At 41.4% G+C, this 17,175-nt stretch overlaps 1 protein-coding gene across 13 annotated transcripts in view; it reads left to right on the top strand.

Annotated features, from left to right (window-relative positions):
* RMDN2 (regulator of microtubule dynamics 2) overlaps nt 1-17,175 on the top strand; it is a 98,809-nt gene that overhangs the window by 38,494 nt on the left and 43,140 nt on the right. For 9 of the 13 annotated variants that reach the window (XM_086327411.1, XM_086327406.1, XM_086327415.1 and 6 more), the window contains 3 exons: nt 8,093-8,191; nt 15,852-15,905; nt 15,990-16,070. In XM_086327411.1, coding sequence (XP_086183537.1) covers nt 8,093-8,191; nt 15,852-15,905; nt 15,990-16,070 — 234 coding nt within the window. The remainder of the gene's footprint in view (nt 1-8,092; nt 8,192-15,851; nt 15,906-15,989; nt 16,071-17,175) is intronic. The other 4 variants (XM_086327416.1, XM_086327410.1, XM_086327412.1 and 1 more) reach the window with 1 other exon arrangement.

Raw genomic sequence — 17,175 nt, 5'->3', positions numbered from 1 at the left:
TATATGTTGCATTACATACAATATGCTCGGTTGCTTTAGTTGTGTCTGACTCTTTGCGACACCATGCCCTGTAGCCCATCAGGCTCCTTTGTCCATGGGATTCTCAAGGCAAGAATACTGGAGTGGGTTGCCATGCCCTCCTCCAGGAGATCTTCCTGACTCAGGAATTGAACCCACATCTCCTGAATCACCTGCATTGCTGGCGATTCTAAACTGCTGAGCCAGTAGGAAGGGCCACATACGCTGTTTGATTTTATCAATGTATATGTCCTTTTTCTTTACTGCCTTTCCCTTTTCCCTAGAAGTAGTCACAGTGCTTCCCTTTATATGTGCTTTCTCAGATGGTGATCAGCCACCTACACCCGTGTACCCTAGATTGATGCACTGCTCTCTGTTTTGTGAGAGGATTTTTTCACATATCCGAATTTACTGAGCATAAATTATGTGCTCACTGGCCAGAAGGTAAATAAAAAACCATCCTTATCTTCAAGGAACTTAATTTAGACAGGGACCTAAGATGTATAGAAATAAATCAAAGCAGCTGGTAAGTCTGAGACCCAGTGTGTTAAATGACACTCATCTACAGAAAGTTAACAGAATGTGAAAGTATATCTTAACAGCTGCATTAAAAATTGCCCCAAAGAGAAATGCTATTTCTGAATGAGAAAATTGGGGTAGACAGAAGAAGCAGCTTTTTTTAATTGTGGCTTATAGAGGATTAGAAATAAGGCAGGAGGTTTTACTTTTAATCAGCACCTGCTGTGTATGTCATGTGTGTATTTTATACTTTATATTTCTTATCACATTTCATCCTTTTAAGAGTAAGGAGTTTCTATTATGCCAGTTTTAAATATTTAAAAAAAAATAGTGTCATGACGGTAAGGGACTCCCCTGACTTAAAAATCGGTGACCCAGACTGATAGGAGCCTGGAGCTAGAATGTACACTATTGGATTAGGCTTAAAAAAAAAAAAAACCAAAAACCCAAGAAGGAAAATTTAATTCCAAATGGAACCTGATCTTCATGCCACAGACAAATGGCAGAAGCTAATGCTAATCTTCCCTGGAGGACTGTACCTTCACACACAAACCTTAGAACATTCTTACAGAGTTGAGCTCATATCATACTCAAAAATAACAGAGTACATACAAGGAAACAAGCCATCATAAATGGCAGTCAACAGAACAGACAAACAGAAAGAATGGAGGTACATCTGAAAGGACTTCAGATTTTGCAAACATGGAATACAGAGTTTTAAACAGCTATCTATGTATTGTGTTCCTAAAAATAAAATGAATTAGGGGAAAATGGATAAGGAGCATGAGACTACAAAAGTGATCAGGTAGATATGAAAAAGATGGAACAATTTTTGATATATCTATGTATATCAAAAATACTAGAGTGAGTAGCTGTCCCTTTCTCTAGGGGATCTTCCCAACCCAGGGATCAGATCCAGGTCTCTTGCATTGAGGTGGATTCCTTACCATCTGAGCCACCAGGGAAGCCCAAGAGTACTGGAGTGGGTAGCCTACCCTTTCTCCAGAGGATCTTCCCAACCCAGGAGTCAAACCAGGGTCTCCTGCATTGCAGGAGGATTCTTTACCAGCTGAGCTACCAGGGAAGCCCCATATAATGTGTTCCTAAAAATAAAATGAATCAGGGGAAAATGGATAAAGAACATGAGACTACAAAAATGATCAGGTAGATATGAAAAAAAGAAACAATTCTTATGTATATTTTTGTATATAACATTTTTATATATAATTGTATATACAGTTTTTTATATACATTACCATATGTAAAATAGATAGCTAGTGGGAAATTGCTGTATAGAACAGGCAGCTCAACCCAGTGCTCTGTGAGCCAGACGGGTGGGATGGGGGTGGGGGAGTGGGAGGGAGGTTCAAGAGGGAGTGGATACATGTATACATATGGCTGATTCACATTGTTGAAAGGCAAAAACCAGTACAACATTGTAAAGCAATTATCCTCCAATTAAAAAATAGATTTTAAAAAGTATATTATTTGTGATTAAAAGAAAATTCAGTGGAAGGATTTAGTAGTAGATTGGAGAAGGAAATGGCAACCCACTCCAGTGTTCTTGCCTGGAGAATCCCAGGGACGGGGGAGCCTGGTAGGCTGCCGTCTATGGGGTCGCATAGAGCCGGACACGACTGAAGCGACTTAGCAGCAGCATAACCCAATAGATCCTGACATCGTCCCCCAGCTCTGCTCTTGCAATGATGCGCCCTCTTCTGGCTGATTCAGGGATGGCGACCCTTGGGGTCTGAGGAGTTGAAACAGTGAAAAAGCAGTGAAAAGGCAACGGATGGAATGGAAGAACATATTTTCAAATCATATTCTTGGTATATATCATATACTTGGGGCTTCCCTGGTGGCTCAGCTGGTAAAGAACTCGCCTGCCAATGCAGAAGACACAAGAGACGCGGGTTCCATCCCTGGGTCTGAAAGATCCTCTGAAGAAGGAAATGGCAACCCACTCCAGTGTTCTTGCCTGGAGAATCCCAGGGATGGGGGAGCCTGGTAGGCTGCCCTCTATGAGGTCGCACAGAGCCAGACACGACTGAAGCGACTTAGCAGCAGCAGGCACTGCTAAAGAGAGAATTAACGACCTTTAGGATAAATCTGAAAACGTTGCCAGGAAGCAGCACAGAGGAACAGACAAAATATGAAGGGAAAATCAAAAGACACGGAAGGGACGTAAGGACACTACATAGTGGTGGATTTCCACCCCCTCTCTTGATAATAGAACAAGAGACAAAAAGAGTGCTAGTAAGTATCTGAAACATTGATTGGAGCCTCACATTTAATAATTTTGATCTAATAAACATAGATGAAAACATGTATCTAGCCAAAGAGGACATACATTTTTCAAGCGTATGCAGGATGTTTACAAAATTGACCATACATGAGATCATGAAACAAGTCAGAATTGATATCATATAGCTTTTCTGATCATAAAGCAATTATATCAGTATTAGAAATTCAGAAGCAAAACATTAATCTTAAAAACCATTAATCTTGAATTACAAATAATAGGAAATGATAAATAAATAAGGAGATGCCATTTTATTCCCATTTGATAAAACTTTATTAATATGAGATGTTTCAAAAATATGGAGTAACAGAAATTCTTACACTGTTGTGGGGGCACAAATTGATAGAACCATCTTAGAAACAATTGGGTATTATCTCTTGAATTTGATTGCTTGTTTACTATATGACACTGGTACCTACCCTATAGAAACTCTTGCAACTGTGCATTAGAAGGATATATAAGAATGGTTACTGTAGCAGCCTTGTTTCTGAGAGCGAAAAAATGGAAAAAGACCCAAATGTCCACTGAAAAAAAGAGTGCGTGAAAAATCACTGATGTACGTTTAAATGATGGACTGTCTTGGAGTTGTTTAAATGACTGAACTTCAATTACTCTAGATGAACTCTTAAAACCTATAATGTTAAGAGAAAACAACAAGTCAAAGAAGGAGATGAACAAGATATCTTCTTTTTCTTGTTCAAAAAAGAAAAAAGAAGCATAGCAATAAAGTAACATTATGTAGGAAAGCCAGGGAATAGTTCTGGGGGGATAGTATTACTTTTGAAGTATGGTCGACTTACAGTTATTATCTTAGTTTCAGGAGTAGAACGTGGTGAATGCAGTTTTTATAGATTGTGCGTGTGTGCTCAGTTGGTTCGTGTCAGACTCCTTGTGATGCCATGGACTGTGGCCCACCAGGGTCTTCTGTCCACAGAATTTCCCAGGCAAGAATTCTGGAGTGGGTTATCATGCCCTCCTCCAGGGGATCTTCCTGACCTGGGGATTTAGCCAGAGTCTCTTACATCTCCTGCACTGGTAGACAAGTTCTTTACCACTAGCGCTACCTGGGAAGCCTCTGGTATAGATTATACTACATTTAAAGTTATAAAATATTGACTGTATCCCCTGTGCTATATGGTGTATCCTTATAGCTTACATATGTTAATAGTTACATAATATCAATACTTCGTACCTCTTTTTTTTAAAACTGAGCTATAGTTGACATACAATATTATGTAAGTTTCAGATGTACAACATAGTAATTCACACTGCTTAAAGGTTACATTCCATTTGAAGTTATTATAAAATATTTATAGAATAATTTTAAGAAATGGCTACCTTCTTAAAGGAAGTTAGTCCTGATTCCAATTCATTGGAAGGACTGATGCTGAAGGTGAAACTCCAATACTTTGGCCACCTGATGCGAAGAGCTGACTCATTGGAAAAGACCCTGATGCTGGGAAGATTGAAGGCGGGAGGAGAAGGGGCCGACAGGGGATGAGATGGTTGGATGGCATCACCAACTCAATGGACATGAGTTTGAGTAAACTCCGGGAGTTGATGATGGACAGGGAGGCCTGGCGTGCTGCAGTCCATAGGGTTGCAAAGAGTCAGACACGACTGAGTGACTGAACTGAACTGAATTGAATGGCTACCTCAGAGGCCTGGCATGCTGCACTCCATAGGGTCGCAAAGAGCCGGACACGACTGGGCAACTGAAGAACAACAAAACAACGGCTACCTAGAACCCTTGAAAATGGCATTGAGAAGGAAGGCACTCGATGGGGTTGTGGAGAGCATAGTTCCCCTTTTAAGTACTCATTTCTGAATCCCTTTAATCTTTTATATTATATATTTACTATTCATGTTTGTTAAAAGTGAAAAAATTTAAAAAGAAGCAAAAAACAAATGACAATATGAGATTTAATTTTGGTGGTTGTTGCTTTTTTAAAAATTCCCCTGAATTACAAATGCATACACCGGGCCCTCACAGCACACTCCTTCTGGATTGAGGAACCTTGGCCTGTTTACATTTCTGAGCTGCTGTGATCTGGTCAAGTTGGGAGCATGGCAAAGGCAGAGTCCTGTAGCTGCTGTATTCTGTACAAGGAAATGCTGTTCATCATCTCACAATCAAGAATCACGTGAACAAACAGGACCGGCATCATTCCCCACCCCCACCCCCTCTGCCTTTCTTTGGACACAAGCCTGCTTAAGAGTATTTCAGATTGGTTTGGTAACCAGTGCTTTTAGAGCTCATGGTTTGTTAGAATTATGAAAAAGGAAGGCAAGATACTAATACCATAAAGGTTATATCTCTAGTGTATATAACATGGATATATATTTATATATATTATATTGTATGCATTTCGGACTCTTTTGTTGACTATGAGGGCTACTCCATTTCTTCTAAGGGATTCTTGCCCACAGTACTAGAAATAATGGTCATCTGAATTAAATTCGCCATTCCAGTCCATTTTACTTCACTGATTCCTAAAATATTGATGTTCACTCTTGCCATCTGCTGCTTGCCCACTTCCAATTTACCTTGATTCATGATCAGAATAGAACAGAATGATCTCTATTCATTTCCAAGGCAAACCATTCAATATCACAATAATCCAAGTCTATGCCCTAACTAGTAATGCTGAAGAAGCTGAAGTTGAATATTTCTATGAAGACCTATAAGACCTTCTAGAACACCCAAAAAAGATGTCCGTTCATTATAGGGGACAGGAATGCAAAAGTAGGAAGTCAAGAGATACCTGGAGTAACAGGCAAATTTGGCCTTGGAGTACAAAATGGATCAGGGCAAAGACCAACAGAGTTTTGCCAAGAGAAGGCACTGGTCATAGCAAACACCTTCTTCCAATAACACAAGAGAAGACTCTGCACATGGACATCACCAGATGGTCAATACCGAAATCAGATTGATTATATTTTTTGCAGCCAAAGATGGAGAAGCTCTATTCAGTCAGCAAAAACAAGACTAGGAGCTGATTGTGGCTCAGATCATGAATTCCTTCTTGCCAAAATCAGACTTAAATCGAAGGAAGTAGGGGAAACCACTAGACCATTCAGGCATGATCTGAATCAAATCCCTTATGATTATACAGTGGAAGTGAGAAATAGATTCAAGGGATTAGATCTGATAGACAGAGTACCTGAAGAACTATGGATGGAGGTTTGTGACATTGTACAGAAGGCAGTGATCAAGACCATCCCCAAGAAGAAGAAATGCAAAAAGGCCAAATAGTTGTCTGAGGAGGCCTTACAAATAGCTGAGAAAAGAGAAGTGAAAGGCAAAGGAGAAAAGGAAAGATATACCCATTTGAACACAATGTTCCAAAGAATAGCAAGGAGAGATAAGAGAGCCTTCTTCAGTGATGAGTGCAAAGAAATAGAGGAAAGCAATAGAAGGGGAAAGACTAGAGATCTCTTCAAGAAAATTAGAGATACTAAGGTAACATTTCATGCAAAGCTGGGCTCAATAAAAGACAGAAATGGTATGGACCTAACAGAAGCAGAAGATATTAAGAAGAGGTGGCAAGAACACACAGAAAAACTGTACAAAAAAGATCTTCATGACCCAGATAATCATGATGGTGTGATCACTCACCTAGAGCCAGACATCCTGGAATGTGAAATCAAGTGGGGCTTAGGAAGCATCATTACGAGCAAAGCTAGTGGAGGTGATGGAATCCCAGCTGAGCCATTTCAAATCCTAAAGGATGATGCTGTGAAAGTGCTGCACTCAATATGCCAGCAAATTTGGAAAACTCAGCAGTGGCCACAGGACTGGAAAAGGTCAGTTTTCATTCCAATCCCAAAGAAAGGCAATGCCAAAGAATGCTCAAACTACCACACAATCTCACATGCTAGCAAAGTAATGCTCAAAATTCTCCAAGCGAGGCTTCAACAGTATGTGAACTGTGAGCTTCCAGATGTTCAAGCTGGATTTAAAAAAGGCAGAGGAACCAGAGATCAAGTTGCCAACATCTGCTGGATCATCAAAAAAGAAAGAGAGTTCCAGAAAAACATCTACTTCTGTTTATTGACTATGCCAAAGCCTTTGACTGCGTGGATCACAATAAACTGTGGAAAATTCTGAAAGAGATGGGAATACCAGACAACCTGACCTGCCTCCTGAGAAATCTGTATGCAGGTCAGGAAGCAACAGTTAGAACTGGACATGGAGCAACAGACTGGTTCCAAATCAGGAAAGGAGTACGTCATGGCTGTATATTGTCACCCTGCTTATTTAACTTACATGCAGAGTACATCATGCGAAGTGCCAGACTGGATGAAATACAAGCTGGAATCAAGATTGCTGGGAGAAATATCAATATCTTCAGATATGCAGATGACACCACCCATATGGCAAAGTGAAGAACTAAAGATCCTCTTGATGAAAGTCAAAGAGGAGAGTGAAAAAGTTGACTTAAAACTCAACATTCAAAAATCTGAGATCATGGCATCTGGTCCCATCACTTCTTGGCAAATAGGTGGGGAAACAATGCAAACAGTAAGAGACTTTATTTTGGGGGGGGTCTCCAAAATCACTGCAGATGGTAACTTCAGTCATGAAATTAAAAGACGCTTGCTCCTTGGAAAAAAGGCTATGGCCAACCTAGACAGCATATTAAAGAGCAGAGATGGTACTTTGCCAACAAGGGTTTGTCTAGTCAAAGCAATGGTTTTTCCAGTAGTCATGTATGGATGTGAGAATTGGACTACAAAGAAAGCTGAGCGCTGAAGAACTGATGCTTTTGAACTGTGGTTTTGGAGAAGACTCTTGAGAGTCCCTTGGACTGCAAGGAGATCCAACCAGTCAATCCTAAAGGAAATCAGTCCTGAATATTCATTGGAAGGACTGATGCTGAAGCTAAAAAAAGCTCAAACTCCAATACTTTGGCTACCTGATGCGAAAAACTGACTCATTTGAAAAGACCCTGATGCTGGGCAAGACTGAAGGCAAGAGAAGGGGACAACAAAGGATAAGATGTTTGGATGGCTTCACCAACTCTATGGACATGAGTTTGAGCAAGCTCCAGGAGGTGGTGAAGGACAGGGAAGCCTGGCATGCTGCAGTTCATGGGGTCACAAAGAGTCAGACACGACTGAATGAACTGAAACTGACAGCCTGATACTGTATGCACACCCCACGTCTGTGCACACACACATGCATCTGAGGAGAGATTATTCGTTCAAAAGGTGGTCAACTGTCTGAGTGCTGTTGCTGTATATTTGCAGGTCTCAAAACTGAGCTGGATTGAGAGAAAAATGGCTGCGACTCTGTTTGGAAATATACCGTCCTCAACTGTACAAGAAGCTTTGCAAAATTTCCTTAAGGTATGTTTTGCCTATCCGTTTTTTCAATGTCAGTCTGGCTCCTGTCTTCATCAGGCCCGCCTACTATTGCTGTCAAGGAAATCTTCCTCTTGTCCATGTGTAGACGTCTAACTGGAGCCCCAGATTGTGTCCTCATTTTGGCATGTTCAAACTACTTCTTAGAGGATAGTTATGTGCTAAGTCCTTGCTGTGGCAGCCCTTACTGCCAAATCCAGTATAGCTCTCCAGACTGTTTATGTACAAAAGCATTCATGTCCTAATTTTTAGAAAGCATACATGCTCAGTTGCTCAGTCGCATCCAACTCTTTGGCACCCCATGGGCTGTAGCCTGCCAGGCTCCTCTGTCCATGGGATTTTCCCGTCAAGAATACTGGCGTAGGTTTCCATTTCCTCTTCCAGGGGATCTTCCCGTCCCAGGGATCGAACCCGTGTCTCCTGCATCTTCTGCATTGGCAGATGGATTCTTTACCACTGGGCCCACCTGGGAAGCCCACCTGATTACTAGACTTGGTCCAAAATACTCCTGACTATCCTAACATAGAACCAGTTTAATCTTAAAGAACTAAAAGTTGCCAAGAAGATGAGTTATTTTAAAAGTTACTCTATGAATTGCAGACAGTTCTATGGAACATTTGTGGGGCATCAGACCAAACCAGGATTTTCATTACCATCCTAAAATGTACGATTGCTCTGCTGATAAACTCTAAATAGTAATATGTGTGTGTGCACACATGAGAATGTGTAATATATCCACACATTTAACCAACTTGCTGTTGGGCTAATCTCTTCATTTTTCTCTGGAACCAATTATGGAATCTTATAGATACTGATTTTTCTTTTCCCTCCTGCTTCCTTCAGATTTGTAACAATATAGAGAAAATCAGGCTCTGAACAGTATTGTCAAATATATTTTAAAGCCTAGTATTTTTTGGTATATTTTAGGGCTCGATTTTGTAGAACCGAGAGGGAGTTTAAAAATGATATATTCTAAGATAGCAAATATACTGCACTTCTCTGAACAATGGCTAGTGGCTTTTTGAAAATATAAGTATTCTGAAATCAAGCCTGTACCCTGTGGGATAAAGTATGAATATACAAGTACAAGGGCTGTATGTTTCTTCTTTTTTATTTAGTGTGATCTTTTTTGTTTTATAAGAAAGGGAATCAAGACATCAGGAATGTAACTTTTTCCAGTGTCACACAATGGCAGGTCAAAGACGTGAATGAAGTCTGATACTGTATTATTACTTCGCCTTCTTTCTAACATCAAGAATTAGTTCTCCCTTGTTAAATTTTATAAGGATATAGATCATCGTGCATTTAAAATGATTTATAAAAGTTGCTATGTTCATGGGGCTTCCCTAGTAGGTAAAGAATCAGCCTGCAATGCAGGAGACCTTGGTTCAATTCCTGGGTTGGGAAGTTTCCCTGGAGAAGGGATAGGCTACCCACTCCAGTATTCTTGGGCTTCCCTGGTGGCCCAGCTGGTAAAGAATCTGCCTGCAATGTGGGAGACGTGGGTTCAATCCCTGGGTTGGGAAGATTCCCTGGAGAAGGGATAGGCTACCCACCCCAGTATTCTTGCCTGGAGAATCCCCATGGACTGAGGAGCCTGGCGGGCTACAGAACTGTCCATGGGGTCACAAAGAGTCAGACACAACTAAGTGACTAATCACACGTTCATTAGCAAAAATTTCATTTGAACCTATTTTTGATGGTAGCAAATTTATAATTAGAGGGTCAGGTTTTCAGGACATGGAACACAAGTTCTTAAGGTGCTTCTGCGCCTGAAGTATTACACTGCTGCTAAGTCGCTACAGTCGTGTCCGACTCTGTGCAACCCCATAGACGGCAGCCCACCAGGCTCCCCTGTCCCTGGGATTCTCCAGGCAAGAACACTGGAGTGGGTTGCCGTTTCCTTCTCCAATGCATGGAAGTGAAAAGTGAAAGTGAAGTCACTCAGTCGTGTCCGACTCTTCGCGACCCCATGGACTGCAGCCTACCAGGCCCTTCCGCCCATGGGATTTTCCAGGCAAGAGTACTGGAGTGGGGTGCCACTGCCTTTTCCGGAAGTATTACACAGATAAAATCAAAAGTAAGTAAGAAGCACAATGATGTAGAGGTACAACTCTGAAACCAGACCACCTGGTTAAATCCCAGTTCTGCTTTTTACTGGCTGACTGACATTGGGCAAGTTACTTAATATCTCTCTGTCTCAGTTTAATCAATAACATGGAGGTGATGGTATTGTTGTGAAGGTTAAATAAGTTAATCCAAGAAAATTGCTTCGAGAGTGCCCAGGACCTCACAAGTGCTCAACAAAGACTCAAAGAATTTTAACTTCATTAAAATGTAAAAGGAAAGAAAGAAAGTTAGTCGCTCAGTTGTGTCTGTCTGTTTGAGATCCCATGGACTCTAGCCCACCAGGCTCCTCTGTCCATGGAATTCTCCAGGAAGGAATACTGGGGTGGGTAGCCATTCCCTTCTCTAGGGGATCTTCCCCACCCAGGGATTGAACCTGAGTCTCCTGCATTGCAGGCAGATTCTTTACTGTCTGAGCCATCAGGGAAGCCCTCATTGTAAACACCTCATCAAACCATCTTGAGGACCTCACAATTCAGTTATGACTTAGATACTGTCTGAAATGTGTTCCACAGTGTTTGTCAAGAGGGTGAGAAGGCATCAGGGGTGCTTCACCCCATATTTACTGCAGCACACGAGGGTACCGAGGAGCCTAGAGGGCTGAGGGCTGTGGAGGAGCTGAGAAACCTGGGGGGAAAAGTGGGGAAGAAGAAACAGCGCATACCATGGCTCCCACACTCCGTGATTCTGCACCCCCTCTAGTCCCAACAGGAAGTCATGCCGTCAGAACCCAGACTGTGGAAGTCCTGGCCTGCTCCATGCCTCCAAAGAGGTTCACGGGAATACAGCTCCAGAGCCATGCCGTTCACTTGTGTAGAGAGAGAGCTCTAGTTTTGGAATCAGACAGTTTAAGACCTGAGACTTTTACTGTTAATATGACATGGACCTGTTTGTTTATTTCTCCTAACCTTAAATTCTTTATCAGTAAGGTAGGCATAATAATACCGAATTTTGGTTTTGTGAAAATTACATGAAATAATACATGCCGTTTACTTGGCCCATGGTCTCACACACAAAGTGCTCTAACTAAAAACAAATATTGCTGATATTGCTGTTATTTTTCATATAACTGGTGAAACCTGGTTCTCCACAGCCTCAAACCATCTAGGGAGGTAGTTTGAGACCAAGAGTCATCTGCAAATTCCATGTTGGGATTCTTTTAAGATATAGCATGCTTCCCACTTCATCCAAAATTCTGGCCTGATTCCCTCAGTCAGTGGTTTTTAACCTTGTCTATGCGAACTGAACAGAACTGATACATTGGAATTGTCTGGAGAGCTTTAAAAAATGCTAACCCGGGCTACAACCCAGACTAATTATTTCAGAATATCTGAATATATTAAGATATAGTTTATATACAGTTAGATACACCCATTTTATGTGTACAGTTCTGTGAAATTTGACAAGTTTGTATACTTATGTAACTACCACCACTTTGCCTGTTTTAAAATTTTATATAAATAGAATCATAGCTTTGGTACTTTGTATATCTGGCTTCCTTTGCTCTGCATGTTTTGAGATGCAGTCAATTTATTGAATGTATTTGTGATTAACTCATAATATTCCATCACATGGATTTACAACAATTTACTTATGGACTTACCTATTGATGGACGTTTGAGTTGTTCCCAGCTTGGGGCTGTTATGAATAAAGTGTTTATGAACAGTCATAGACAAGCTTTTATGTAGACATGTTTTAAATTTTCTTAGGTAAATACCTATGATTGGAATTGTGGTACAATGCTGTTTTAAAGCTTGACCTGTTTTTAAAGATCTCAAGGTCCTTCACGTGCAGGCCATGGCATGTTGGAGCACTCCTGGATGGGTGTGTGCAGTAGAAGACAGGTGTGGCAGTTTTGGCCATCCTGATGTCACTCACTGTTAGCAGTCACAGGATCCCCAAATCTTCCTTAGTGGTTTCACCAGCTGCCAAGCTGTCTTCTGTGACTTGATATGACAGAAGGCTGCTGCATGAGTTCATGAGATGTTTTAAAACAAAGCTGATTTATTCAGCAATGTTTTTTAAGCATATACCTAATACCAAATGAAGGGAACACAGAAATTACCTTAACAGCTCCTGCCTTTGGGGGACTTGGATGACCAAGATGAAGTAAGCAAGTACAGTATTTTCTGCCAGATATTACGGCATAGTTTGAAGAACATCATAGAAACTGCCTGTTAATTAAAACATTCTATCGAATGACCCAGCCTTCCTTGTTATGCTGCTAATGCCTTTGGCAGAGGTCAGAATCTGCTCCATTTTAGGATGTAAGTATTGTTAGTGGCCTGCCCATGTTCCTTTGTTGTTGTTCAGTCACTAAGTCGTGTCCAACTCTTTGCGACCCCATGGCTGCAGCAGACCAGGCTTCCCTGTCCCTCACCCTCTCGTCCTGCTTTCAGTCTTTCCCAGCATCAGGGTCTTTTCAGTGAGTCGGCTCTTCCCTTCAGGTGGCCTAAGTATTGGAGCTTCAGCTTCAGCATCAGTCCTTCCAATGAATATCAGGGTTGATTTCCTTTGGGATTGACTGGTTTGATCTCCTTACTGTCCAAGAGACTCTCAAGAGTCTTCTCCAGCACTACAATTCAAAAATATCAATTCTTCAGCGCTCAGCCTTCCTTGTGGTCCAGCTCTCACATCCATGCATGACTACTGGAAAAACCATAGCTTTTAAAAAAATTTATTTTTTTTTAATTGAAGGATAAATGCTTTACATAATTTTGTTGTTTTCTGCTAAACATCAACATGAATCAGCCAGAGGGTGGCTCAGATGGCAAAACCAAATAACTTTGACTATATGGACCTTTGTCAGTAGTGATGTCTCTGCTTTTTAATACACTGTCTAGGTTTGTCGTAGTTTTCCTTCCGAGGAGCAAGCGTCTTTTAATTTCATGGCTGCACTGTCCTCAGTGATTTTGTTCTTTGGATTTCTTTTTTTAACCATAAGCACAAAAAGAGGTGCTCTGACTTATGATCATTCTGGTTAATTAGACATCAGTACTCTTGCCTGGAAAATCCCATGGGCAGAGGAGCCTGGTAGGCTGCAGTCCATGGGGTCGCTAAGAGTCGGACATGACTGAGTGACTTCACTTTCACTTTTCACTTTCATACACTGGAGAAGGAAATGGCAACCCACTCCAGTGTTCTTGCCTGGAGAATCCGAGGGATGGCGGAGCCTGGTGGGCTGCCGTCTATGGGGTCACACAGAGTCGGACACGACTGAAGTGACTTAGCATAGCATAGCATTAAAGTATATATGTGAAATTAAAATGCTAACATTAAAGAAATAAGCTGCTGATGTGCCTATGTTGGGGCAAGTTATCTAGATAGGATTTGGACAGAACTGGGACAACTACTGGACATCAATCAAATATAGTTTAATCTAGGTCCTTCTCTTTTTTTTCTTCTGCTTTTATTGAAGTCTAATGGACGTGTAGCACTGTATAAGTTTAAAGTGTACAGAATAATGATTTGACTTATATACATCATGAAATGATTATCACAATAAGTTTAGTGAACATTCGTCATCTCCATGTAGGAACAACATTAAAGAAATTTTAAAAAAATTTTTAACTCAAAGAGTTAAAATGGAAATAATTGGACAAGAGAGAAGAAGCGGGAGAACCAGAACCCACTGGCACCATGGATGGCTCTGTTGGGCTTTCAAGGCTTTGGCCAGGACTGAACAACTTCCTTCAGTCTGTCGGCAGCTCCAGTGTTTCACTAACAGGCTCTAGGCTAGATCCACACACTATTCATCCATTCAGTCTTAAAGAGTTACACCTAGTCTGGCTTCCTAGCCCAAGAGACTTTGTCCTCCTTCTCCTCCTCCCAGGACCCTTCTCTTGGATTCTGCAGAGAATAAGTGGCCTTTATAAGGGATGTGCTCTCATAAGGTATTGGAACACTCCTCAGAACCCTAGCTCTTGCTTTCCCCTCTATCAATACTTAAAATGTATGTATCTTCTGACTCCAAAATCCAACTTCTGGGACTCTCTCCTGCACACATAATCACATGCACACAGGCATATAAGAGCAAGTATATACATTGATCATTGTTAGTAATAGTGAAAAATAAGTCTAAATGTCTAATGGCAATGCTTGATTTAATCATAGTGTATGAAGGTGAAGGTGAAGTCGCTGAGTCGTGTCCAACTCTCTGCAACCCCATGGACTGTAGCCTACAAGGCTTCTCCATCCATGGGATTCTCAAGGCAAGAATACTGGAGTGGTTTACCATTTCCTTCTCCAGGGGATCTTCCCGACCCAGGTCTCCCGGGTCTCCCACATTAGAGGCAGACGCTTTAATCTCTGAGCTACCAGGGAAGCCCCAGTCATAGTGTATATGTAGTATGAAATACAGCTCGTAGAAACAATGAGGTAGATCTGCGTATGTGAACACAAAAACGTGTCTGTGATACGTTGAGGGAAAAAAAAGTTTGGGACCAATAAGTAGGAAATGGTCCTATTTAAATTTTTTTTCAGAAATGAGTCATCTTGAGTAGTGGGGAGGTGGGAGGTGGGAGGCAGGGAGTTCCTCTGCTAAAGGTCTGTAGGATGCATTTGTCACACTGTTGAGAGTGGTTGCCCCTGGGGAAATAGATCGTAATTGAGAATAAAATTGGAACAGAGAAGCTTTCACTTTTTAATTTTGAATATGTCTGATAAGTTGTAAAACAAGCATATATTTGTAAATTTTTTTAAAGCATCCTCCTTTTGGCTTCTGCCTTCTTCTGTGTCGGGGGTCGGGGTCCCAACCTGGGAGCTTCCTGCATCGACTTTCATAAGAACAAAATCTGGCTCCAATGCAAAGACAGACTTAGGTTCTAAGAAGAGTTCTCTAGTAGCAACACCACATATCTGGCGAAATTCTTATTTACCAGAGATAAAGAAAAGGACTGGTACATGAGACACTAGCAGATGAGGCGTAAGGAACTTTATCATACCCACTAACTGAAATCTGCAAGGTGGTTCGCCACTTCGACTAGTTATTTTAAGCATCTGCCTTTTATTTAAAAGAACTTGATGTCATGGGCCTCAGCTATTATTCGGCTTGTACAGAATGTGTTGAAATCATCAGAAATCAAATATTAATGTAGCAGAAGATGCTTGCCCTGGAATGCCAGTCACACTCCACTCCTGCTTCCTAAGGAGATTGCAGGGACTTGTCCTGAGGAGACTGGACCACGGGTTGTTTTGTCCCTGGAAAAAAAAAAAAAAGAAAGGATAGAGAAGGGGAAGTGAGGAAGATGGTTATACAAGGTGATCCCCAAATCTTAAAGTATCTCATTGCTTTGCAAGCTTTATGACCACAGTAATAATCCCATTTTGATGGGTAAGCTCAAAAGCTGTATTTCCACTCAAAAGATACTTGAGCTGATAAAATGATTCTGATGTGACACAGCCAACCTAAATTCTTAGGGTAACTTGGTTAATGTCTGATTTATTGAAATATATCTCCTTTACTTAGGGTTCTAATATTTCCCTGATAGTCTCTTTTCTGTTTTCTCTTAAAATCAGGTTGAAGAACTACAGCCTGGGTTTTCTAAGTCCAATTACATGTTCATGGCCAAGGTAATGAAGACCACTGTTCTAAGATCACTTTGAATCCATTGCACAAAAATGTGCTGCCCTTCACATTATTGTTCTCATTTCTAGTGTTATGCAGATCTTAATCAAATCGACAGTGCTATGAAGTTCTGTAATTTGGCAATGTTGCTTCCTTGTATTACCAAAGAGGTAAGTCCACACAGTAACAAGGAGCACTATTTATTTTATTAGTACAATTCCAGCCTCAACTATGAGTGAGTGGCTCAGATACATCTGGAGTTTTTTTCTATCCTAAAAGATTTTAACTTGGATTTAACGTGTACTGTGAAGTTTTAAAAACTGCTATAGCTAACCCTTCACCAGGAGACCCCTTGTATCTTGAATAGACATGAAAATCAGTTGTGGGCTAGCAGTTAAGATGTGGTGATGCTCTTTGGGTGTTACACAGCAGGGAGTAAGACAAGCCCCAGAGGAAGGATGGAGGAAGGTGTAATTCTGCAGAGCTGGTGATTACACTGGGGGAGGCAGCAAGCAAGCTAGACAGGCCACCCCCGTGACAGCAGGAGGAGGGTCCATGCAGTGGCTACCATCAGCCCCCAGTGCACAGCAGGCTGTGCCTGTCCAAGGCCGTGGAGAGGACTAAAAATACGTACTAACGTTTTCTCGGTCTTTGAACCCCGTTAATGAAAAAGAAGCAGTCATATTACTTCTTGCCTTTTTTCCCACTAATTCAGAATTCTGGATGTGCTCTAAGTTTTAGGAATTTCATAGCATTAACAGCTCAGTCTGTGTTCCTGTGTACAGGTATTGTGGGAACCAAAAGAAATAGATAAATGTTTTCCTGTTCCCATCTCATGTGCTGTGCTGGGCTCATTCAACTCTTTGTGACCCTTTGGCCAGGCTCCTCTGTCCGTGGGATTTTTCAGGCAAGAATACTGGTGTGGGTTGCCATTTCCTTCCCTAGGGGAATCTTCCCAACCCAGGGATCAAACTCACGCCTTTTGTGTCTCCTGCATGGGCAGGCGGATTCTTTACCACTGAGCCACCTGGAAAGAAAACAGCCCGCCTTCTCCAGAAGATAGTTTGTGTAACTTTTTCTGCAGAAAACAGATTTTGTACCCCCAGGTTGCTTGCTCGTTTTTAGTGGTTGGGACCCTACTGTCTTTCACGTCTCTCCTGAGCAATGCCAGTTTGGGTTACATGCAGTCATTTTAAACTAAGTGTCTATGCATTCTTATTAGAAAGTTAAAGTGAAAGTTGCTCAATCATGTCCAACTCTTTGCAACCCCATGGA

The sequence above is a fragment of the Bos grunniens genome, chromosome 11, assembly GCF_055505025.1.
Source record: "Bos grunniens cultivar Pamir isolate PY7600 chromosome 11, Bosgru_T2T1.0, whole genome shotgun sequence".
Taxonomy (NCBI): Eukaryota; Metazoa; Chordata; class Mammalia; order Artiodactyla; family Bovidae; genus Bos; species Bos grunniens.
The sequence above is the reverse complement of the archived record's forward strand: the minus strand, read 5'-3'. Positions and strand labels throughout refer to the sequence as shown.